Here is a 26,126-nt window from a genome sequence, read left to right on the forward strand (position 1 = left end):
CCCCGGAAACAAACTGTTAGTTTGTTTACGAATAAATAGTTCATAAATAATACGAAGTATTTTCTTTCTAAGCTTATGTGTGCTCAAATTACTTTAAAAAGCTACTTTTCTTTGTAAGGCCTAAAATAGTCTGTAGGGTTTTCAGATAGTGAGGCAGACTGACTGCTGGCCTGTATATTTGTTGCTGACCCGCCGGCCCGCCGTGCACTGGGCCGCGAGCCGGCCCACTAACTGCGTTGGAAAGCCGGACTCTGGATGGGATGTGTATAGGGTGACCGGACCGATAGATCACCGCCGGAATCTCGCCGCGTCAAACTGTTTTGAGGAGGCCGGACGCGGCGGGACGCAGGGACACCTTTCACTTTTTTGGTGTCCTGTGCCGTTTGGGAGGCGCGGGCCCGCGGCCGCGCAGACACCTACAGGTCCAGCAGGCCGAATCCGAGAGTCGTTATCGTCGCTCTGTCTCTCTCGCGCTTACAGGGGACGCCCTACCAGTGCGAGGGAGACAGACTCGTGTCTGGGGTCAAGCGAGCGCGCCCTGTGGTTCGCGTGGATGCAGGGGGAGAGGAAGAGGGAGGGACACGAATTTTTTGGCCCATGGCACCTAGAATACCGCCTGAGCGGTAGGCGAAAACCACACTTTACCCTGGAAGTACACACTTAAAACCTCACTGAGTATTTGAGCATACATTGTACAAACTTACTTACTTAACGAAGCAATAGTTCGTAAATGACGAAGTATTTTCTTTGTAAGCTTCAGTATGCTCAAATACTTTGTTATGACAAGATACTTTTCTTCGTGAGGCCTAAAATAGTTTGTAGGTTTTCTCAGTGTAGGAAACCCTCCCTTTCTGAAAAGGCCGCCTATGGATCCGCCACTGCTGTGATTGGTGATGCGTGCGGCGCCGCGACCTCGGCCACGGCGAGTGGACCGAAATATGACCTTTTGTTTGACGACGTCTGACGCCCTTTTCTGGTTTCCGCAGGGGACTGGCGTCGGCCCGGGGACGGTCCACGGCAGCCAGCTCCACCACGTCGGGCATCTCCATGAACGGGGACTCCATCATGTGAGTAAAATTGATTGACACCACGTACAAAATTGTGCAAATCACACTAAATGTTTTTGTACAAATTTTGTACGAGATATCACAGTTTTTTGTGCGCACGAAATTTTCGCACAAATTTGTACGCAATTTTGCTTTTAAAAAAATGGGGGAAAATGTGCAGATTTTCGAACAAAATTTGTACGACAAGTTCGTGTGCACAAAAAACTGTGGCACTGAGGTGGCTTCGGCATGCGGGGCAACTTCGACACTGTCTCAAAAGAACTACTATTTGGAGCAACAATTAAGTTGATCTGGTTTGAATTGCTGTAGAACGTGAAGATGGTGATCTTAGGTAAAAAGTAGGTAAAAAGTCGCGTTTTTGTTTTTTAATGCCCGTTGACATCACCCCAGGATGCCGAAGTCACCTCAGTTTATAAGACCCTGCATGTGTGCACCCCGACAGCTTTTGGCTCGATTTGGAGCCCTACTGTACCGAAAAAAGTCAATGAAGCGTCTGCTTCAAACTACGAAGGAAATCAAGGCATTGTCGAGTTGCTGCTTGCTTGCTTACGATGAAATGCTTCTTGTACGAATTATTTTGCTCCACAATACAAAGCGTTTCTTCGGAGATTTTACTACGCCCATTGGTTTTCTTCCCTTATTGCAAAACGAAGTTTCGTAGACTTTTTGTTATGTGTGAGTCCCAATCTGCAGTCGATTTAGCCTTCAGAACACAGTTGTACTCAAGTTGGGTTTGATCATCTGGGGATCAAATGGAGCGGCAACATTCAAATGTTTGATGGATTGCGCTTGTCTCTCATGTTAGATGACACCATGTCTATTTTCTGTGTCGCAGAAGCCAGCCCTCGACCTTCGACCCGGACCAGAGCCACTACGACACAGTCAAGGTGAGTCTACGTCGCCAGCCCGGCCTTATTCAGGGGATTGTCCACTTATCGGGCGAAAACGAGGGGAGTGTTAAAAGCAACCCCTTTTGCACGGTCCTGCATTCAAGTCTCCAAAGTGACTTGGTCTGTGACGACTACTCAGCGATTTCTTACTGCCAAGACACCGTGCGCATTGCACTCCGCGCGCTGTGAAAATTTTCACTTGATGGCAATTTCAAGGTTAATTTTCCCTTGAATGTCCCTTGCAAAACTGTCCTAACAAACCAGTCGATGGGATTGTTGTTGCGTCCATGCAGAAGCTATGTCTAGAAGCGTTGATGAAAATATCACCGATTTGTGACGAAAATTTAACGAGTTCAAAGTGAGTAAAACGTCATCCTCTATTTCCACGGTAAAAACCAAACCGGATTTCCCAGGAAGCCTATGATAGAATCATAAGCGATTTCCAGGGAGTTCCTGGGACAACCAGGTTCTGTTTTTACTGTGTCATGACAGAGTGACAACGTTTTTTCACAGTGCACACGCACGTCCATACCCCTTGCCTTTGCGTTTCGCCGCGACCGGGGTATCGTCCGCGAGAAGCATGGCAGATCCTGCCGCGTGGAGTAGCAGTCTGCGGCGGCGGCCTGGGCGGCGTGCCGCGCTTCGCCTCGCTCGGCGATACCCCGCGCCTCCGGGGCGTGTGGCGTCGCTACCCCGCGCCGCCTGGCCCGCGCCCAGGTGGAGGGGAAGTCCCACCGCCTGCCTCCCTCCCCCCTCCCCCTCCAGCCTGCCTTTAGCGCATCTATATGGAGACAGTCCAGTTCGCCCACGTTTCCTCTGTGGTGCGTGTGTGTGTGTGTGTCTGTGTGTGTGTACTGCGCCTTAACACTCGCACGCTGAATGAATATTGCTTCCCGATTGTTTTCTCCCAGTGGGCAGAGGAGGGAGGGAAAGGCAGGGGAGAAGGGGGGGGGGTCGCCATAGGATTTGAAGGCACGGCCGATGATGTGTGCGCAGCAACAGGTGCTCCCCATTGGACGTTCGCGGAGCGAGCGAGCAAAGCGACGAGGGAAAACAAATTGGACTATCATGCAGTGCTCGTGCTGGATGACGAATGGCCTCGCGACTGGCCCGGCGCACAGTGGGCCAGAAGACTGGTGGAGGCGGCCGAAACTCCGGACGCGTTTTGAGCTCTAGAGTCGCTGAACAGGGCTCGAACCGAGCGTGTGACCCCACCAATGGATTGCTCGTTCGGAGAGCAATCGATTGGTGGGGTCACACGCTCGATTCGAGTCCCATTCAGCGACTCTGGAGCTCAAAACGCGTCCGGGATTTCGGCCGCCTCCACCGGTCTTCTGGCAAATTCCACTGTGCGGCGGCCGAACGGCCGAATAGAGCCGATTACTACAGGCAAAGGGCCCCTTGTTTACGGCGTACGGCCGCCGTTTAGGATTCCGCGTGGCTGCATGCGCGGCATGCGTGGGCAGGCCGCATGCTGTAAACAACATGTGGCCTCCTCTGTCATAACACGCAAAGAAATACGATACCGTTGCCCTTTCTTCTAAACTCCGGAAAAAAAGCATTGGTTCACAAATCTATGGTCGCTAGAACGCTACGAATACATAGCGTAGAAACGTCCAAGGATTTCATTACTCTCACGGCTTCTTTGCATCTTCGCGGCAAAAATGCTACAAGGATGTAATCTGACAACAAGTGGACTATCTGGAGTGCAAACTCCATGATAATTCAAGGTCCTAAAATAGGTCACCGGTACCTTTATGGAATATTACACTTGGGCCCAGAACTGGCCGTAATAGCGCCTCATTATACAGTGTCAGAAGTCGCCCATGTTTCGGCCTTGTCGCGCCGTCTCGTTTAGGATATAGCATCGCTTTGGTGGATGGCACATGCCGGCACGTGCCAAGTTGGGCACCGGACATGCTCTGAATTGAACAGCCAAGGGTTGCACTCCCTGTAGATAGGCGACGGGCCCAGAAATACGAACCTTGCACTCTTCTAAAAATACAGCGAAAAGCCAAAAGCTATCTGACACGATCCGTACTTTATGAATGATATAGGTGTATATCACCTTTAGGTGATACCTTTATGCCGCTGGAACGGAATTGGTCAATTAACTAAGCACCTTTTTGCCCTGCCAACGCGGTATTACCTTGTAATTCCCTTAAGGGGCAGCAAAGACTGTTATGCCCAGGGATCCTTAACTTACCTCATAAGGGCATCATAACGTTATCATACTGTAAGAGTTAAAGTTATTACCCTTAACTTCTAACATCTTTTCAAAAGGGTAGGTTATTTTTTATGTCTCGAATTTGTGTGGATATACTTTTGCAAGTACTTTCATAAGTCCGTACCCTTAACGTTTAGCGAACATTGTCTTATGTTACGTTATGAAAGCAGTGTTAGTTAAATGCTAAGTTAAGGATCCCTGGTTATGCCCTGTGGACTTAGTTTTTATGCCTTGTTTTCCCAGTGTAGTAAAACTTCATAAATTTTGAGTTTTTATGCCCCATTTTCCCAATGTAGTAAAACTTCATAAATTTTGAGTTTTTATGCCTCATTTTTCCAGTGTAGTAAAACTAAATACATTTTGGGGGCTAAAACGTACACATTTTGTCTTTTCTTTTTCGTGCAATGGCTACGTCGTGCGTCACTGTACGCCTCTGCCTGCCACCCCGGGACGTCCCGAGAGCGTGTGCCACAGATAGTCCTTGCAGGCGTGCAGAATGGCGCAGGGTGTCCGGTCGCGTTTGGACCTGCAGACCGATTCCGAAAGTCGTCTTTATGTCTCTCTCGCACTCCATGGGGCTTCCCCTGTAGGTGCGAGAGAGACAGAGCGACGAAAACGACTCTCGGGATCAGTCTGCTGCGACGTCTAGGACGTGTTCCCGGAAAAACGCATGAATCGCGGAGTCGGAAGCGGCGAGCCATTCTGGGGAGGCTACAGGTGGAGACTCCTGGGTGATGTCCGGCCGGATGCATGCCCATACATGTGCACACACTGGTGCGCGCGCGCGTGTGCGTGTTTGTTTGTTTGTTGGCGTTTTTGTGCGTGTCCATCCGAATGGGCAGACACACCTACACAGCCCGGTCGAAAACGGACGTCTCTTGAGAACAAGGCTGAGCCTCCCTCCCGCATTCCGATTGACGTGATGGTGATTGGCGAGGGGCTCAGCTTCGCAATGAAAAGTGTGGCTGTCTGCCTGAGTGCGAACTTGAAACAACATACACTCGTGTAAATTTTGTCAGAATGTAAGAACATCTCTGAAATTCTTATCAAAATAAAGCTGAGATTCTGAGCTGAGCAAGAAAGCTGAGATTCTGAGCTGAGCGAGAAAGCTGAGATTTCTGAGCTGAGCAAGAAAGCTGAGATTCTGAGCTGAGCTGAGCAAGAAAGCTGAGATTTCCGAGCTGAGCTGAGCAAGAAAGCTGAGATTTCCGAGCTGAGCTGAGCAAGAAAGCTGAGATTCTGAAATTTTATTCTGTTGATGGCCTGAGTTCTACAGAATGTCAGAATACGTTTTCAGCTTTCATTGGTGCGTGAATTTCGACCAGGATTTCAGACAGGTTTCTGACATTCCGACCAAATTGACAAGATTGATAGTAAATTAATTTTTCCCAATTGGGGGTTGCCCCCAAACTACGTGACCGATTTTGGGCTACTTTTTTACCCCTCCTCCTCCCTCTTTGTGTTTGGTCGAATATGATGTCACGTTCATTTGAATGTTGATCCACGTCCTAATTCAACGGTTGTGTGACGACGTTCCGCAGAAAGTAGCATCCTATTTAAACGAACGTAACAAAATTGACATTGTAGCGAATGTGACGTCACTTTCGTTCTATAATAACAGTGTGGGAGTGTGATTCCCTGCCCTCTTGGCGTCACCTCTGCGATCCCTTTAAAACTTGAGTTTTTGTGTCGACTTGCACCTGTCATCTGCGCACCCCTGCCCCATCTGCTCTCTGACCTTCCTCTCATCCTTCACACACACACACACACACACACACGCACACACACACACCACAAGCTTTGAACGAGCGACATTCGTCTCAGGGCGTCAGGCGGCCGGAAACAGGCGAAAAATAATGGATTGGAATGTTTGGGCTGCAGAAAAAGCGGCGGCCGACTGGGCTGGGTGGCGCCACCGTGTCCGCGGCGTGGCGGTTTGGTTCCTACTCTATAAGGCGTCCAGCCTTCGCTCAAATAGAGGTCACCACGATATATCACCATTCGCGCCGAGGCGCGGCCTGGCGTGGCGTGGCACGTTCGTCTGGCCAATGTCACGACCGCACTTTCTGCCCGCGCTCGCCTGCAGCAGCGGCCGCACGTTTCGGTCAACACCGAACTCCTGCTGACCACATTTTGTTCCACTTTTTGGTCTATTCTGCTCAAATATTCAGCTCGAATTGGCACTATTTGTGTGTGCACTAGAATCATGCCAATCATCCCCAAATGTACAATTTGAAACCTGAAAGGAACTCTAAAAAATGACGATGATATAACTCAAGATAGCTAATGTGTGCGATTTTGTACATCAGGGAATCACACAAATAAACCTTTGCACGTTTGCTGAATACAGTATTTTTTAGAACTTCCTCGTGTGCTTACACACTAAATGCTTATGGACGTAATCGGACTTAATGTCCATAACTATGGCCGGTTTAGTGCATACTGAAGTTATGTACTAATTTGTACATAAATTAGGTACAATGTTTTACATACTTAAGCACAATATGGAAATATTGTTCCTAATTTATGTACAAATTTGTACATAAGTTCTGTATGTACAAAAACGGCCATAGCTATGGACAATAAAGTACATAAGACATTTAGTGTGTGCAATATTTGAGCGGCTGCTTGCAGCTTGAACATTGTCACAGTCGTGTGATTACGAAGTTCGCGGTGGAAAAGAAATAAAAACAAAAATTAAATGCAAACACCTGGAAAGCAACGTCCATAAGGATTTCGCGCGGTGGTAAAAGTTAAAGTGTGGCGCGAAAAGTCGTCAGTGGCGTGAGACGCCCCCCCCCTCTTCCCCCTCGGAAGCGCCCCAATCATCGACGCCGGATCCTCGTTCCCGGCTGGCCCGATGGCTCGGCCGGCGCCTGATGGGCGTATCTCGGTGCGACGCTAAATCCGCCCAACTGCGCGGCAGGTGCGTGCAGTTACGCCGTTCTGCGCGGCGAGGCGCGCGGCCCGTCGTCCCGGCGGCCCATCGCCGCGTGGCGGTGCGTGGGAGCGCTCCACTTTAAATTGAAGACTCTCTTACAAAAGAATTGACTAGTGCCAAGTGGAGCGCGCTGCGAGCGCGGCGAGCGCTGAGCTTTGCCCAAGCTTCGCCTCGGGACGGACTTGCCGTGGATTGATCCGTCGAAGGACCGTCGCTCCGTCACACCCTCGCACTCCGTAACTCCCCCACTTTAGGACTCCGTCACTTCCTCACTCCATCGCTTCGTCACACTCTCATTCCGTCACTTCGTCAAACTGGCACTCTCTCACTCCATCTCTCTTTCACTCCTCCACTCCGTCTCTCTTTCTCTCCGTCACTCCGTCTCTCTTTCACTCCGTTACTCTCTCACTCCATCATTCTCTCACTCTATCACTCTCTCACTCCGTCTCCGTCACTCTCTCACTCCCTCTCCGTCACTCTCTCACTCCGTCTCCGTCACTCTCTCACTCCCTCTCCGTCACTCTCTCACTCCGTCACTCTCTCACTCCGTCACTCACTCCGTCACTCTCTCATTCCGTCACTCACTCCGTCACTCTCTCGCTCCGTCACTCTCTCGCTCCGTCACTCCCTCGCTCCGTCACTCCCTCACTCTGCCACTCACTCACCTCCACTCCTGGCGGCCGGCGTTTCCCTCGCGGCCAATCTCGTCTCTGTGTGTTGAGCACATTGTGTTACCAATAAGGCTGCGTTTGCCTGGCAGCACCCCGGGCTCGGCTTGCTTAGAGGCAGCACACTGATTCCGAGAGTCGTTTTCGTCGCTCTGTCTCTCTCGCACTCATGGGGCGTTCCGTCTGGGTGCGAGACGGTGTGAGAGAGACAGAGCGACGAGACGGACTCTCGGAATCAGTCTGCTGGCTCGGCTGCTCCACCGCTCGGCTCGCCGGATTTCGCCTTGACGGAATAATAGTGTAAAGGTAGGCCGCGCGTGGCGAGATTGATGAAAATGCTCCATTCAATCTGCTTCACGGCGGACGGGGCGCCAGGCGAGGTGGAAAACGGCGTGGTCGACCAGAAGGGGAAAAGGGGGGGGGTTGTTTTGCTTGCAATATCAGGCAATCACTGTCCGCGCCAACGAGCGACGCCAACAAGCCGCGCCAAGCCGAACGTCCGGCCGTGCCGTGCCATGCCGTGCCGTGTCGTGCCACGCCATGCAGTACCAAGCCACGCCGTGCCACGCCACGCGGGGCACAGGTGCAAGTGGTGAAAACGGATCCTGCGCGCCGCAATTATGACACCGCCTCAGTTTTTCTTTCCCTCGGCCTGGCGGCGCTCGGCGGCTTCCTTTCCCGCCTCGGCCTGGCGGCTCTCGCTCATGCAAAAACGGAACGGGGCGGCAAACGGCGCCAGGACCGCGTCGCGGCCAGCAGACTGATTCCGAGAGTCGTTTTCGACGCTCTGTCTCTCTGGCACTCATGGGGCGTCCACTGAGCGTGCGAGGGAGACAGAGGGACGAAAACGACTCTCGGAATCAGTCTGCTGGCCCGTCGCAGGGTGCACGGTGGTGGTGGAGGTCCGCGTCGGCAGAGTCCATCCTCTTCCCGGAAGTGCCTTTGGTTCAGATTCCTATTTCAAACAATGAATTTTGCCTCGTTGAATATGCCTTCTTGCCAGATGCAAAGGACCGATTAACTAGAGTAGACTAACTCTGACGAAATAATGCCTCATCGCAGATCACCAATTTGAACACTCGTCTGGCAGTTTCCCTGTCCTGCAAGTTGAGATAGCCGCAGTCTACATTTTGTTCATGCACAATACAGAGCCAAATTTCTCCAAAATACGGTGCTATTTGCTGTTTTCATTGCACGTAAACAAAACCTTCGTCATACGAAGTGAAACGTCGTTCCCATCGTACTATGGGAAATTTGTTCACGATCGTTTAGAGTGTAGCTCTGTCACAGCCACGCTGCCGGTGCACGCTGCTGCGCTGCGCAGATCGGCCGTGCCCGCTGCACCCACGCACGCCGCCCGCCCCGCCCCGCCCCGCCCCGCCCCGCCCAAGGACACGGCAGCCGTCCAGGAGGTCAAGAGCTCCCAGATAAAGCGGCAGCAGACGGATTCCGAGAGTCTTCGTTGTCGTCGCTCCGTCTCTCTCGCACCCAGACGGGACGCCCCGTGAGTGCGAGAGAGACGGAGCGACGAACACGCCTCTCGGAGTGAGTCTGCAGGGAACGCCGACGCGCCATTGGGATTGGGACGCCGTGGGCCACGCGCCTCCTTTGCGATGACGGCCCGTCTCGCGTTTCTCGTCGGGTCGTTTGGCGCGGACAAACCTAAACTTCACGACAAACCTAACTGTCTACTAAGTACACACTTACAAAGGCATGCTTGGCCAAGTACACACTTACAAATGCATGCTTGACGCATGGAGTTATACGGCGCCAAGCATGCGTTTGTAAGTGTGTACTTGCAAGAATGCATTTGTAAGTGTGAACTTAGTAGACAGTTAGGTTTGTAGTGTTCCCCTTAACTGAGGGCCTGGCTCCTACACTCTCAGACTCGGACCGATGATTTCTCGGATTATTTCGTCAACATAACGACGTGTGGGTGCGCACTCCAGAGGCAGCATGCCTAATTATCAACTATTTCAATCGTCGGATTTGTTTCCTTTCTTTCTATATTGTTTACACAAAATGTCTACGGACAATTTCTGCGAATAACCAAAAACAATTTTGTGCATATCGGAAACCTGTCACAAAATTGGAACCTGCTAGTGACAAACTATTTTAGTTTTGGCAGGCTGGCCTGCACTATGACCTGGCCCAAACTACGTCACCCATTTTAGGCCTCTTTTTGACCCCCTCCCCCGTCCACCGTCGGTTTAACCTAACCTTTCCATGTGTTTAAGATAGGACCGTCTTCAGGAGCCAGAGCCCCCTCCCTCCCCCCTAAAGTGATGACTTGCACGCCGCCCAGTGCACAAAATTGTTTCCTGTTATTGACAAAAGTCGTCCATCAATGTTTAAGTTTTTTTTTTGCTGAGGACTTGACGATGGCGTCGAAGCTGCGTTTTCGGGGCGGTCCGCCGGTCGTTGAAGGGCGAACAATGAGAGGGCCTGATGGATGCCGCACTCCAAGCGGGGCCCACGTGCGGACGCGCGGCAGCGGACTCATTCCGGGAGTCGTTTTCGTCGCTCTGTCTCTCTCCCACTCATGGGGCGTCCCATGCAGGTGCGAGAGAGACAGCGCGACGAGAGCGACTCTGTGCGTGCGCGCCATGCGCGCGGTCCACGTGGCGGCCCGCCTCTGCACACGCCCCAAAACGGCGAGCGGCCCGCGCGGCGCCACGGCGCGCCACCCGCCGGCAGCTATCTTGATGCCTCCACGCTCCAAGCCGGAGTCCAGAGGCGCGCCTCGGGCACTGCGCGGACGGGGACGTCCCGAAGCGCGGGCATCTGTGTGGTGATTGGTTGGCTAGCTGGCAGGGAGGCCGGGCCCTAAGTTCAAGGATCCGTGGTGTTCGTTCACTGATACACTGCAAAGCCAGTGGTAAGTTTACTTGCCACAAATTTGGCAAGCTTTGGTCGGAAATCTTCACAAGCTTGCCAAATTTTGGCAAGCTAGGGAGTATTTCCAGGCCAAGCTTGCCAATTTTTGGCATTGAAAACGGCTTGCCAAATTTGTGGCAAGTAAACTTTGCAGTGTAATCCAAACAACACTTTGGTAAAACTTAAGCGTAGTATTACCTTGTGTTTTCAAGCGTAATCAGTTTACGTTTTGAATCAAGCGTATCACAGGTTCATCTGCCAAGATGCCCCCCGTCTATGCATGAGGGAATTTAATTTTCAGTATTCCGTATATTCCTCATTTCAAACGTAATGCCTTCAAGCGTAACTTAATGCTTGACTCAAGTTTTACGCTTGAGTTTACGGTTAAGTTTTACCAGTGTACTTGTGTTTTGTCTGCCATGAGGGTTGCCTATCTATCAGTGAGTTTACGCAGGTGCTTTTTCATTAATTAACACGCGATTAAATCTTTTAAAAGGGTGGTCATTGTAAATTGTTTGCGAGGGATCCACCTATGGGTTGCCTTCTTCCAGCGTTGCACAGGTCTGTGCCCTGCAGGGTATAGTGGTGCAAGGCGTTGAACAGTTCTCGCCGCCGGGTCGACCCTTGTTTCGACCGTCCCGCTCTCAAGTGCGCCGTAAGGCGTCGTGTTGTCATAACCTTTTTTCCGAGTGCATGCAGCGACAATGCGATTGTCGTTAATGAATTCCTGCTTGGCGGCGTGGAAGCTTTGTGCGGCGAACGCGCGACCGGCTGGCTCGGTGTCACTTGCGATTAAGATCGTGGCGTCGCGGAAACGGGCGGGTGGATGACGCCCTGAGAGAGAGAGAGAGAGAGAGAGAGAGAGAGAGAGAGAGAGAGAGAGAGAGAGAGAGAGAGAAAGAGAGAGAGAGAGACACGCTTGACCTCTCTGCTGCGTCGTCCTGCCTGCTGCAGGATTTCGCGAACGCTAACGGGCCGGGTGTCAGCGCCGTCACCAGCAGCGTGCCAGGTGTGTGTCATTGTGCGTGTGTGTGTGTGTGTGTGTGTGTGTGTGTGTGTGTGTGTGTCGCGGCGCGTGCGGCATACGGCTGATGTATGCAGATTTCCCACCCGTCGGCTGGCGTGGTTTCTGGCCGGCTTGTCGTGTTCGTCGTGGTTTTGACGTGTCATTTCCCTTCTGCTCGCTCGAGGCGGATCGGTGCTGGTGGGTGCGGCGCCGTGTGTCCAGCGCGTCCGTCTCCCCCCAGTCTGCAGACCGATTCCGAGAGTCGTTTTCGTCGCTCTGTCTCTCTCGGACTCATGCGGCGTCCCGTATGAGTGTAAGAGAGACACAGCGACGAAGACGCCCCTTGATTTCAGCCTGCTACTGGATCTGCCTGCACAGGTGGCCAGCCGGTCAAAATCCCGGACGCGTTTTGAGCTACCGAGTCCCCGAATGGGACTCAAACCGAACATGTGACCCCACCAATGGATTGCTCTCGGAACGAGCAATCCATTGGTGGGGTCACACGTTTGATTCGAGTGTTGTTTAGCGACTCTGTAGCTCAAAACGCGTGTAGAGTTTCGACCGCCTGCGCCGGTCTTCTAGCCGGCACTGCTCCGTTCCGAAAGTGGTTTTGGCTCGGGCTGTACTTACGCCCCGCCCGCCGCCGGCGACGGCGGACGGTTCCTTGCAAGGTTGGCTGTAATGTCCCCCGCGCAGTACGTCGTCTTCGTCGCCATGCCCGGCCATGCCGCCTCGCTGCTTGTTTTCCCCTTTCGCTCGTTTGGTTTGGGCGGCCCACCGCAAGCCGAGCCGGCCGCAAAGCCGTGCGTCTAGGCTAGACAGGCCAGGCCGGGCTAGGCGCACTGTAGGCAAGCTAGACAAGACAGTCTAGGTGGCGCTCTGGGCAGGGTGGACAAGACAGTCTAGGCTAGAAACCAAGGAATTGCCTGGTGCAGGCTGGGGTAGGTGCGACTCCATGACACTGGTGCACTGCCCTGTGAGAAAGCTGTTGTACATTTTACATCAAACCATACCAAATGTTATTTTTGCAATGAAAACACCACAATTATTGGTATCGGGATGAGTTCCGACATGTCAGATTTTGACCTGGAAACAGCTGTCCCATGTTTACACCGTGTTTCAAAATCACCCTAACTGACCCTTGTGGTAGTATTTGCCTACAGCACTGATGCATGGCTGCACCGAGGCAGGGGCTGGGCATGCCCGGCCGTGTCTTGTACCTAGGCTGTCCCGGGCGTCCGTGCAGGCGAGGCTCTCGGCTGTACACTGTAAATGTCTTACGGTGAAAGGCTGCACCAACTTATTATGGTGGAGATTTTCTCCATAATACCAACGAAATACGTCTGAATATCTATAAGGTACTGTGAATTCTCAATGTTATGTTACGAAGTCAGCTGCACTACCATAATATGGAACATTTTCACAACAATACGGAGAATCTTCTCTGTACAACATTTAGAGTGTAAGGCAAGCTTTATGCGCCGAGTCTAGGTTCCCCGGGACTGGTCTAGGCTAGACCGGTCTCTCCTAGGGTAACCCAGGGTAGGCCGGGGCGCGAAGTGCCGGTCAGCGCGACGGCCGCGGTGCTGCAGACTGATTCCGAGAGTCGTTTCTGTCGCTCCGTCTCTCTCGCACTCGTGGGGCTTCTCGTAAAGGTGTGAGAGAGACAGAGCGACGAAAACGGCTCTCGGAGTCAGTCTGCAGCTTAGCATAGTGGAAACGGCAAGTGCTTCGCCCCTGCCGCGCACCGCGAGCATAACAAGGAGACAATTACGGCGCCTGGATGTAAAAGCAACAAGGAACGGGAAGCTACGATTAAAAGTGTGACGCGCAGTTGCTGCCATTGCCCACTGCTGTTCTGGAATACCACTTCATTAACTTCACGCTAAATCTGCGTAGACAACTTTTGTGCGTGCTTTATCAGTGTGTGTTGGGGAGAGAGACAGAGAGAGAGAACACAGAGGGAGGAGAGAGAGGGAGAGGAGAGAGAGAGGGGAGAGAGAGAGGGGAGAGAGAGGGGAGAGAGAGAGAGAGAGAGAGAGAGAGAGAGAGAAGAAGAGAGAGAGAGGTAGAGAAAGAGGTAGAGAAAGAGGTAGAAAATGAGGCAGAGAGGGGCGGGGGGAGCGGGACCGTTTACACAGGCAGTGCTAAATTTCGCACCAAATTTGCGACCGGTCCACCAGGCTAAAAGTATGCAACGGATATCCGTGAGGATTTATTGTGTTTACAGTGGCTGTTCGTTGCCTGCCGTGCCGAGTGGCGCCGTTCGTGCCTCCGCTACCGTTCGGAGTCCGGGTGCGCCGCGGGGCCGGTGGCGCGGTGTGGCACTCAGCCTGCCGACTCCTAAATTCTATGCGGCCCGCGCACAGTGGGCCAGAAGACCGGTGGAGGCGGCCGAAATCCTGGACGCTCTTTGTGCTCCAGAGTCGCTAAACAGGACTCGAACCGAACGTGTGACCCCACCAATGGATTCCTCGTTCGGAGAGCAAACCATTGGCGGTGTCACACGCTCGGCCCGAATCCTATTTAGCGACTCTGGAGCTCAAAACGCGTCCGGGATTTCGACCGCCTCCACCGGTCTTCTGGCCCACTGTGCCGCGCCGCCACTGCGGGTGGGCGTATAAAGTGCCGGCCTTTCCTACAACGACGCCCAGCAGCTCGCTTCTTCATCTCTCATTTTTCAGGCAGGCGGCGCTGCCGTCGCTACGCCAGTCCGTTTTCCCGCATTGTCTCTGCGTGCCCGCTTGGCCACTGCAAGCTCGCGGACTTGGCAGCTTGCGTTTCGGCGGGCTGCGCAACTCGGTGACTGTCGCACAGTGGGCCAGAAGACCGCCGCCGGCGGCCAAAAAATCTAGACGCGTTTTGAGCGCGAGAGTTGCTGAACAGGACTCCAACCGAACGTGTGACCCCACCAATGGATTGCTCTCCGAACGAGCAATCCATTGGTGGGGTCACACGATCGGGTCGAGTCCCATTTAACGATTCTGGAGCTCAAAACGCATCCGGCAGTTTGACCGCCTCCACCGGCTCTCTGGCCCACTGTATGTCGCCGCTGCGTCCTTGTCGCACTCGTGGGGCGTCTACGACAGGTGCGAGGGAGACGAGCGATGAAGCGCTGCGCCTAATCGCTCTCCCGAGATGAATTTGAGTGATCATCTGACAGAACAACGTATCTTCATAGGGAATCCCACGGTAGATACGCTGTTCTGTACGAATGCCACACAATTGTGACTTGCCGATTCGAGACGGCGAGTTGACTTTGCCGGAGACGATGAGTCCGGGGCGAGCGCTCCCGGCTGGAGGCGGGCCGAACCGTCGAGGCTTCTGGGTGTGTCAGTGCACTCGCAGGCCTCGCAGTGTGGTAGACAACGCGGAGGCAAAGCCTCGCGTATTGATTTCATGCTTACTCGTCCACAGACGATTTCATATGAATACGTTCATTTGCAAATTGAATAGGCTACCCGTCACCGCTCTCCACCACTCCACCACCTTGCCCTTGACTCCACTACACTTTGCACCACACTCGGCCACTTTTCCTACCCTCTGCTGACTGGTTCAGAGAGTCCTTATCCGTTGCCCTGTCTCTCTCACACATATACGGGACGCCCCATGAGTGCGAGAGAGACAGAGCGACGGAAGCGACCCTCCGAATCAGTCTGCTGCATCGTCAAACGGTCGTGAGAGGGTGGTCGCGGTGTTTGGCGAGGCACACTGTGTCTTGAGCCAATGAATGACGGTGACGACGATGACTTTTCTGTCCCATCTGCGATGTGTAACAACGCCCCGTCGAAACCGCTGGCAAAAATTGGCCGGGAGGTGTGTGTGTGTGTGTGTGTGGTGTGTGTGTGTGTTTGTGAGAGTGTGCGTGCGCGCGCGTGTGTCGCTTATTTGCAGCCCACTGACATGATGCGGCGCCAGCAGGATTCTTCCAGAAGTGTGTTGTGATTGGCTGTCGGTGACGTCACGGAGACGTGTCGGCGTCACGCGCGTCGTCACGACGTGACGTGTGTGCTGATCGCGTTGATTACCGACGGGGCGTGGCAGGGGAGGGTGAGGGGGAAGGGGGGCAGAGTCGGGACGGCGCGCAGCCGTGTGGTTGTAGGCGTGATGATAGGCTCCCCTCAAAACACCGTCTCGTCGCGGACTTCTCGGCAGGGGGAGGGGGAGGGGAGGGGGAGGGGCAACGGGTTCGGGGCGGACTCAGGGACTCATCAAAATGCCCCAAAGTCGCGGCGGCGCGCGCTCGCGCTGCAGCGCGGACTGACTCCGAGAGTCGTCTTCGTCGCCCTGTCTCTCTCGCACTCACGGGACGCCCCGCATGGGTGCGACAGGCACGGAGCGACGAAAACGACTCTCGGAATCAGTCTGCAGAGGTCCAAGTATGGCGGGGCGACTTCTGCGGTCTCCGCTCGGCGCGCGCGTGCGAAAGCACCCCCCCCCCTTCTCCGCAGTCGCGTTTGAAATATAATAATTTATTCAAAAATATGCGAGTCGTTAATTGGAGCTTATCGAATCGCGCGAGCTAGGCGCCTCGTTTCGATTCGCCATTACTTTTATTATATTTTTCTCCCCGCGGGACGCGAAGTTGCGTTGTGTGTGTCGTACTGAAGACTGATTCCGAGAGTCGTTTTCGTCGCTCTGTCTCTCTCGCACCTATTCGGGACGCCCCGTGAGTGCGAGAGAGACAGAGCGACGAACACGACTCTCGGGATCGGACGGCGTTGCACCTGTGCCAAGTGTCGGCAGCGAATCGCCTTGTCGTCAAACCGAGGCTACTTACAGGGATTTCACTGACGGCCAGATAAATTTGACCGCTTGACGGAGTGTCTATCGAGGTCTTTGTGGTCATGTCTCCACTGATGAGTAATATCTCGGAATATCCTGCCAAACATGTTGGACAAAAAATTGCGTGCGATCTTCGGATAAGAAGCCCTAATAATACAGTGTCTCCGTCGGTTTTGTTTGAGCTAATCTGGCAGTTTGAATATTTTTTTGAACTGAGCTACTGGAAAGTCCTGGAGCTTTGGAAGGCTTTTTCCGTTTTCTTTTTTCACGTTTCTTCTTACAAGGTCATTAATGGCCAGGTCCGTCAAATTTGATGGTTATCGAGCTTTCGTTCATGCTAAAAAGACACAAACTTTGCTGTCACTTCGGTAACTTGTCGTCGGGTCTGGGTCCCTAGAGAAATGGCCCTCCCGCTTTCGAGGGCCGATGCCACGCGACCATGCGGTCCCTTTGCACGCGGCGGTGTGCCATTTGGAAAAAAAAAAGTTTGCGTTGTTTTTTTTTTTTTTGCCGCGAAGTGGAGCCCCCAGCCCAGCAGACAGGCGCCGGCCGGGCGGCCTAATAAGGCTTGCTCGAGGTTGGAGTGGAGCCCCCCCCCTCCCCCTCCTCCCCCTCTCCGCGCCTCCCTCCCCCACCTCGCGGGGCCGACATCTGATGCCACTACACTTAGTTACTTGCAACGCCATTGCATATAGCCGCCCGTAGCCGCCGAATGCTGTCGTAAAGATTTCAATTTTTGCTGCTTTTTCTTTCATTTTATGGAGACTACGCCCGTGTCTTCTCGCGCGTCTTCGGCACTTCATGTCGAACTAATCTTGCAGTCGCTCAATGCGTAAGTGCACACTAAATCCTTACTGGACTTCTCCCATTGTCCTCTGATGTCCGCATAACTCCTTGATTACTGGCACCGAAGTTGAATCGCAAATTCCGACGTCAATGTGCGTCACATGTGTACAACTGTACTAGCAAGTGAGCAATACTATGTCTAATTATGCAAATGCCGTAGCATAGCACATGTAATTAAAAACGGCCCTGATAGCATATTGTCAATAACGACATAAGCGCATTTGTGATGAAAGCCTGACGTTTAATGCCTCTGCTTTGCGGAATCTGTCGCGCCCCGTGATAGTACGAGCGACATCGTGCACTCTAAATGTATTTGTACAAATTTTGTGCCAGACAACAGTTTTTTTTAATGCTCACGAACTTTTCGTACAAATTTGCTCGTGAGTTTTCGCAGAAATGGAAAAATTTATGCAGTCGCTTCAATGACGAAGTCGGGAGCCTAAACGATCCGTTCGAAAATGTACATGAGTGTCCGCGATAGTTTCCTTTCGAGAGCGGACGTCTCGAACCGAACCAGATCTACGACAATATTCGATACGCCAAGTCGTACATTGGATGTACATCTTTGGCTCGCGGACTATAATTCTTCAATTTTGAACGAAAATGCAAAAGTCGGTTAGAGTTCCCTCTAACAGTAGGCACTTTTGTCGCGTCTCTTTTCCCCCGCTGAACCCGTCTGTGCATCCGCCCCTGCCCTGACGGGTGGCGGAGCGGAGGGAACTTGAACGCGCGGGGTGGAGTCAAAGAACGCCTGACGAGTTCTCGTAGGCACCCCGCTGCGCAGCGCTGCAGGCGGGTGGCCTATCCGCCGTGGGTAAGGGGCTCCGGGGAGGACGGCCGGGTTTTCTATCAGAACCGACATTCTTCTTCAACAACTCGAATATCGTCGCCGCTTTTTCTTTCTCGCTGTCGTTGCTTTTGTTGTTTAATTGTTGTTTTTGTTGTTGTTGCATGCCCCGCGACGGCATTCTCAACATAGCTTTGCAGTGTACGCGCTCCTTTTGCGTTGCCTTGCATTCCGGCCGGAACAAGTCATGAATCACGGTGCGCGCCGCGCGATTGGGCTGTGTGGGGGAGGGGGAGAGGGGGAGGGGAGGGGAGAAGGGGAAAAGAGGGGGAGACCACGAGGCTCCACGTGCAGCAGCTGCCAGGCCAGGCTCGTCACGTCCACCACCAAATTGGTTTTAATTACATTATTTTGGGAACATTTCTCGCTTTACCGTCGTCGGCGTTGTGGGTCTACGCAGCTCTACGCAGCCCTTTTATTCGTTGATGAGGTTGTCAATTATTTATTTTTTATGGACGCCGAGTACGCACCGCACAGGTTTTAGAGCTAGGAGAGCAGTTGGGTTCACGGCAAAAGCAGTAACTGGGGTGAGGTGGCAACCACGCACGATATTTGGGGACACGAGATTTCTCAAAACTAGAGAGATTTCGTCCATTTTTAAGCTTAAAATCTGCCTGTTTTTGTCCTTTTTGAGAAATGATTTCGGATTTTCAGAGATTTCTAGGGCAGCAGAGGACACAGGATTTCTCGAGTGGTTGCCCCCTCGAACTGGGGTTTCCAGGCCCACCCTGGACAAAGGGGTATATTTTCCAGGAGCCACCTGGGAATCCCAGGTACTGCTTTTGATGTTTTCAAGGTTGTTATCGGTGTGGTAAATCAGAGGAAAGTCAGGGAAAAACGATGAAAATTTTAGTAGAAACCCCTTACAGTGCAGTGTGTCTAATCTCTTTTACTTACTCTGGAACGTATTAGTCGCCACATTTGTTTTCCAGTGCGCGCACGCGCGTGGCCGTGCTTCATTCCGGGCCTATTGAAATGACAAAGGCGACTACCGGACGGACTCCGAGTCGCTGTAAATCAAAGCCCGCGTCACATTAAAGCCTCCTCCGAAAAGATTATTGACGCGCCCACCGAATCGAATCGAAGAAAAATCGGCAAATTGGTTATTCTGCTCGACCACGCGCGCGCGTGTGTGTACGCTTTGCTTTGCGTGAGCCTCCTTTTGTGTGTGTGTGTGTGTGTGTGTGTGTGTGTGTGTGTGTGTGTGTGTGTGTGTGTGTGTGTGTGGTGTGGAGGGAGGCACTACTAAAGACAATGGCGCGCGAAGGCGTTGGAAATGAGACGGCAGCACATGCCGTGCAGTGCCGCTGTCCTGTCCCCCTTCGGATCTCTCTTCCTAATTCCTTCCTCCCCCTCCCTCCTCACCCCTCCTTCCCCCTCCACCTTCCCCCCTCCTGACGTTCTGGTGCACACATTATTCTCCGCGGTGCTCGACGACGGCCCTAGCAGTGAGCGTTCCGCGCATCGCTGTCGTCGCTCTGTCATCTCTCTCTCTCTCTCTCTCTCTCTCTCTCTCTCTCTCTCTCTCTCTCTCTCTCTCTCTCTCTCTCTCTCTCTCTCTCATGGGGCGTATCGTGTGGCTGCGAGAGAGACAGAGCGACGACGGTGCTCTGTTCGGAATGAGCGTGATGCCCGCGTGGTTTGCACCGCGAGTCTTTGTGTGCACACGTTAACGTGGGGCCATTGGCCGTTGCTAAGACACTGCTTAACTAAAGCGTTAGTTGTATGCTTCGTTCAAGCATGCTACCATGCTTGAAAACTCTCAGAGGGGTGGTAAAGAGAAACAACGCTTGGGAAAAGGGTTTAAAGTCTTGAACGTTCAAGTTCTGCATGTGGATGGGCATCGGGGCAAAGTTTGCTTGGGCAAAGTGAGGCTTTCAGCCGGCTGCTATGCCTAAAGGTTCATCCCAGCAGGTGAAAAGGAGGGGGAGGGGGCTACGTCCTTTTGCTTCTAGCCTGTGTCCAGTGTCCAGGCCTGCCCTTTGGCTCCATCCGCTCTCTCAAGCGCCTGGAAGGCAGGCAAAATGCGGCAAAAGTTTTGGGCCCTGGATGTCCTCGTCTCGGCCGCGCGCCGTTCTCGTGTTCGGCCGATCGCCCTGGCCTCTTCCTTCCGCTGCCTGGGTGCTGGAGCCTCGGCTGGGGCGCGGCGGGGCGCGGTGCCGAGTGGGTACCCTTGGATCAGCTGGGCGCGTCGTGCCGGGTAGCGGGGGGCGGCGGGGGCCGCGACCGTGCCGTGGCGAGGCGCGCCGCGCCGCGGGTTGGCCGGGTCGGAGCGGGTCGCGCTGTCGGCGGTTCGGTTCCCGCAGTCCCCAGCCAGTGTGCCAGTAGCCGCCTCGCTCGCCGCCGACCGTCGCGTGCCTCTCCCGTTCGTTCGCCCACTGCGCCGCGCGCGTGTCTCTGTCGTCGAGTGCGTCTTCGTTGTCGCCGAGTGCGTTGTCGTTGAGCGCGTCGCCATGGCCGGCACGGCGGCGGCGGTCAAGCGCCTGGACGCGCTGTTCCGCGACGTGCGCGTCTCGGAGGACGACGCGAACCCCGTGTCCCCGCGCAGGGGGTCCTCGTCGTACGACCCGCCGGTGCAGGTGACGGTGGAGGTGGCCTCGGACCGCAACTGCGACGTGCACGGCCTGCACGGGCGCCGCGGCTCGCTGGGCAACATCCTCCGCACGCGCCGCAACTCGGTCAGCCCCAGGAGGGACTCGATCGTCAACACGACGTACATCACGCGGCGCCGCGACTCCATCGGCGGCCTGCAGAGTCTCAGCCCGCTGCCCAAGGAGTCCCTGGACCACCCCAGTGGCTTCCCCGGCACACTGCGCAGGGAGTCGACGGGCGGCGGCGTGCTCGCCCCGCCCCGCGACCGCGCCGACACCAAGCGCCGCTTCTCCACCGACTCGCTGGACGGGCGCCGCAACTCGTGGGACCCCAGCCGCAGGGGCTCCTCGTCCAGCTCGGGCGGCTGGGACGACCCACTGTGGGAGGAGCGGCCCAGCGTCATCAAGGTGTGTGCTTGCGCGGCCAGGATCCCAGGCTAGATAGAATCCTTGGTTTGAGCCCCGGGTTCGAATCCCGGGTTAAAATGTCGGGCTAGAATCCCGGGTTGAAATTCCAGGTTTGAACCGCGGGTGCGAATCTCAGGTTCGAATTTCGGGTTCAAGCCCGGATTAAAATCCCGGGTTCGAATCTCGGATTTGAATCCCGCGTTTGAATCCTGGGTTTGAATCTCGGGTTAGAATCCCTGGTTCGAATCTCGGGTTTGAATCCCGGGTTTGAATCTCGCGTCAGAATCCCGGGCTGTGAATATCCCCACCGTAGGAAGGAGTTTTTATGTGTCGTCTTATTGAGTTGTCGTGTTCTGATGTTGGAATCGAAGGCTTATCTCTTGTTGAGGGTATCTGATCGCTCGAAAAGTGCTAACCGACCGAATCCATGGAGCTTCTGGAACGGTTGCCCGCCGCGGCTGTCCAGGGTATTAGTAATCCTAATCTCGTGCGAGGAGAGGTTACACTGTAAATCAAGGAAAGTGTTTTCACGTTCATGACTAGTGTCACCCTCGTTATATTGTGTCAAATTCGAGGAAACGAGGCGTCATTGGTCCGGGGCCCAGTCGAGTCGCATTGACTCGGTCTCATCAACTCAGTCTTATTGACTGGATCACATTAAGTCGCATCCATCCGGTGCCGGCGTTGTTGCCGATCTGTTGATAGCCCGGTGCCGGACCTGAAGTTTATTGGGTTACGGACCCGGCGATGCAGGTGCAAGGCTGTCGGGTTGTGTGTTTTGGACTCAGGGTCGCGCGGGGTGGAGTGCGGGAGCGGGTGGGCCCTTTACTCTGCTGGGAAGAGTTTTTCGAGGTGCATTTCCTAACTTTGCTAAATTTCTTTGTGCAATTTTTGTACGTTGTCTCTCACAATGTTTCGCACACGTGCTTTTCGTACAAACTTGTACGCAGAGTCCGCTCAAATTCGCATATTTAAGACTGATACCTTGTGTTCAAAATCGTACAAACTCATTCAGTGTGTGGGCAGCATCCAGTAGTGACTATGATCCGAACTGAACTGCCACATTCATTGTGGATTGAAATCGGTTGTTGACGGCTGTTGACGGTCACGTGGTTGTGTTTGTCAAGCGTGTCTCGGGAAATATATAGCCGTTTTATTGTTGATTGCGTTGATTGCTGTCGATTGTGATGCGCCTTCCAAATGACCTATGCTGATGCTCGGGAAGGACTTCGTGTACAGTATGCGAAAGCATTGCACCTGTTAGTGCGATGAAAAGGGGTTCAAACGCATTGCACCAATTGGCTTACATGGCGTTTGGATTGCCAGTGGAGCTGTTTATTTTTTGAAACGGAGAGGGATCGCGGTGACACGCTGGCTGGCTGACACGGTCGTGCTCTGGTTGGACCGCGTCGCCCGGCGTCGCCGCGTCGACGGCGGGCACATCCCGGTGCCATGCCGCCACGTCTCGGCCATGCCGGTGCACCGGGGCGTGGCGGGGCGCGGGGGCGGGGTCCTCGTGGGTCGCGACTCGCGCGTCGAGCGTGAGCACGAACGCGCCACGAGTGTGCCGCCACGCCCCGCCACGCCCCGCTACGCCCCACCACGCCCCGCCACGCCACGCCCCGGCCGAACTTTCCCCCTTGATCTGCAGCGCGGTGCCGCTGCCGGCGCGCTGCCCGTGCTGCCATTGTCTGGCGCGTCATCCTCGTGGAGGCCAAGGTCCCCGTCGGCGCGCCCGCAAGGCTGCCGCTCGCCCTGCAGACTGATTCAGAGAGTCGTTGTTGTCGCTCTGTCTCTCTCGCACTCACGGGGCCTCCCGTACAGGTGCGAGAAAGACCTCGAGAAAGACGGAGCACGGTGATTCTGCCGCGCGGCCTCCCGCCGCTCCCCTATAAGGCCGCCGCGGTCCTCGCCGGCCGCCCTGCCCGTCGTGATGCGCGCCGTGCTCGTGCTGCGGGCTGGTTCCGCGGAGAGGCCCCTCGTCGCTCTGTCTCTGTCGCACTCATGGCGCGTGCCGCTGGGGTGTGAGAGAGACAGCAGCGAAATGACCCTCGGAAATCGCTCAGCTGCGTTGCTACTTGCTCCTCTTCTGCTGTTAAACTTCTCTTGATGCTCTTCTTGTTGCTGCTGCTCTTCCTCCTGCTCGTCCCCTTGCTCGTCCTCGGTCGTCCTCCTGCTCACCCCCCTGCTCGTCCTCCTGCACGTCCTCCTGCACGTCCTCCTGCTCGTCCTCCTGCTCGTCCTCCTGCACGTCCTCCTGCACGTCCTCCTGCACGTCCTCCTGCACGTCCTTCTGCACGTCCTCCTGCACGTCCCCCTGCTCGTCCTCCTGCACGTCCTCCTGCACGTCCTCCTGCTCACCCCCCTGCTCGTCCTCCTGCTCGTCCTCCTGCTCGTCCTCCTGCTCGTCCTCCTGCACGTCCTCCTGCACGTCCTCCTGCTCGTCCTCCTGCTCGTCCTCCTGCTCATCTTCTTGCTCATCTTCTTGCTCCTCTGGCCTCCCGGTCCTCTCCTCTCCTGCCGAGCCGTCGTCGCCGTCCTCTCGGTCCTCCCAATGCTACCTCTGGTGCTGCACAGTGGGCCATAAGACCGGCAGAGGCGGCCTAAACTCTAGACGCGTTTTCAGCCCCAGGGTCTCTAAAAAGGACTCGAACCGAACGTGTGACCCCACCGATGGATTCCTCGTTCGGAGAGCAATCCATTGGTGGGGTCACACGTTCGGTTCTAGTCGCATTTAGCGACTCTGGAGCCCAAAACGCGTCTAGAGTTTCGGCCGCCTCTGTCGGTCTTCTGGCCCACTGTGTGCTGCTCCTGCCTTGGCGGGAGCGCTGCGAGGCGGTAGAACGCGCTTTCGTCCGCGCACCGCTCTGCACCGCACCGACCAGGGCGCCGCACCGGCCGGGCCGCTCTTAATTCGTGTGAACTAAGTCACGTGGCGCGGCGGAGCGGCGCAGCAGACTGATTCCGAGAGTTGTCTTCGTCGCTCGGTCTCTCTCGCACCCCTGCGGGACGCCCGATGAGCGCGAAAGAGACAGAGCGACGAAAACGACTCTCGGAATCAGTCTGCAGCGGCGGACCACCGCCCCGTTCGCCGGCTGCCTTTCTTTTTCGTCGGATGTGTGAATCGTCATGAATGTCTGTCTGTCTGTCTGTCTGCCCGTCTGTCCGTCCGTCCGTCCGTCTGTCCGATTCGTCAAGGTATATTCCTGTGCGAATTTCGTGGCGTTGAGCGAGAAAGAAAGGGACGAGGGCGAGGATTTTGCATGTCGGTGAGTCTGTTGTTGTGTTCGTGTGTGTAATGTGTGTGTTTGTGTGTGTGAGTTGCTCGTTGTACCTGTGTCTTTGTGCCCGTCCGTTGGCCCGCAAGAAATGAATTGCAAATTTAACGACCGCTCGTAGAAAGGTCTTCAATGAACTGGGTCGTTGGCTACCACGGCCAGCGAGGCAACGGATGTAGAGACTACCTTTGATGCTAGGAAGATTACACTCTAAAAGTCTTACATTAAAGGGTCTCCATATAATGGTGCAAAGTCTCCAGAATAGGGTGGTGCAGTCGACTTTGTAAGTTCCCTCTGAAAATTCATCGTATACCTTGAAGATATTTTGTCGAATTTTTCTCGTATTTTTGACATAATCTCCACCATAACATGTTGGTGCAGCCGCTCCCCTCAAGACATACGTAGAATGTACAGTCGACGCAACAACGATTACTTCGTTCTGTGTCAGTGATCCTGTCTGCCTCTGTGTGTGTGTGTTGTGTGTGTGTGTGTGTGTGTGTGTGTGTGTGTGTGTGTGTGTGGACGGTGTGCCGGCGAAATTCCTGGCGGGTCGTCCGAGTGCAACGAGTGGCTGGGCGCCGCTTGGCGCGCTGCATGCGCTGTGAAAGTCCTCCCGGGCCGGCCGGGGTGGCCTTGTGGGTGTCCAAGTAATAAGGAAGGAAAGGGAAAACGGCCGGAGAGAGAGAGAGAGAGAGAGAGAGAGAGAGAGAGAGAGAGAGAGAGAGAGAGGGGAGAGAGAGAGGGGGGGAAAAAAAACCCGCGACGTCGCAACGGACCGTGCCCATTCGGACGCATCATCGCGCGCTGGCCGCGCGGGTGCTGTGCTGTGGTTATTGTGCACCCTCCCTGGGGTACTAGAATTTCCGCCTGGGAGGTGCGGACAAGACGCACTGCTTTGATTTGGCCCTGTAAGTCGGCGAAAAGCAATACTTCACCTCCTCTTTTAGAAATTAAATCCTTAATCCGGGCCTGGCGACCGCTGCTCTGCCTGCCTTGGCTGTGCGCTGTTGGCTCCGCCGCGCTGTCTGGGGACCCGGCCGGCCGGCTGATCACGAACACGAACTGTGGGTATGGTCGCTCTGTCTCTCTCGCCCTCACGGGGCGGTCCGGAGAGGCGCGACAGAGACAGCAGAGCGGTGGAAGCACTTTGCGGACTCGAGTCGCTCTGCAGTGGCGGGCTCAGCAGACTGATTCCGAGAGTCGTTCTCGTCGCTCTGTCTCTCTCACACTCTTAGCGTCCCGTGTAGGTGCGAGAGAGACAGAGCGACGAAAACGACTCTCGGAATCGGTCTGCTGGGCGTGGCGGCCTGCACTGGCAAGGCGGCAAGGCGCATCCGCCGTGGTGATTCACCGCGTGCGAGTCAAAGCACCGCGGCCGCAGCGCACAGTGGGCCAGAAGACCGGCGCAGGCGGCCAAAACTCTGGACGCGTTTTGAGCTCCAGAGTCGCAAAATGGGACTCAAAACGATCGTGTGACCCCACCAATGGATTGCTCTCCGAACGAGGAATCCATTGCGTGGGGCACACGTTCATTTCGAGTCCTGTTCTGCGACTCTGGAGCTCAAAACGCGTCTAGAGTTTTGGCCACATCTACCGGTCTGTTTTGGCCAACTGTGCGCTTGGTTTGTTTGCCTCGGCCGCACCGTCAGCACGCCATTCCGAGCAGTGAGTGCATCGCCGCGCTGTGTCTGTCAC

The 26,126-nt window shown here is 54.6% G+C and overlaps 1 protein-coding gene across 1 annotated transcript in view; it reads left to right on the forward strand.

The window, feature by feature from the left end:
• Positions 1–986: 986 nt before the first annotated feature.
• LOC117639915 (WD repeat-containing protein 47) overlaps positions 987–26,126 on the forward strand; it is a gene marked incomplete at its 5' end in the record, with an annotated part of 68,983 nt that continues 43,843 nt past the window's right edge. Inside the window, 2 exon segments of the mRNA XM_034375962.1 lie at positions 987–1,067; positions 1,903–1,954. Of these exon segments, the coding sequence (XP_034231853.1) occupies positions 987–1,067; positions 1,903–1,954 (133 nt within the window).

Source organism: Thrips palmi, unplaced genomic scaffold (genome assembly GCF_012932325.1).
Source record: "Thrips palmi isolate BJ-2018 unplaced genomic scaffold, TpBJ-2018v1 HiC_scaffold_12, whole genome shotgun sequence".
In the NCBI taxonomy this organism is placed as follows: domain Eukaryota; kingdom Metazoa; phylum Arthropoda; class Insecta; order Thysanoptera; family Thripidae; genus Thrips; species Thrips palmi.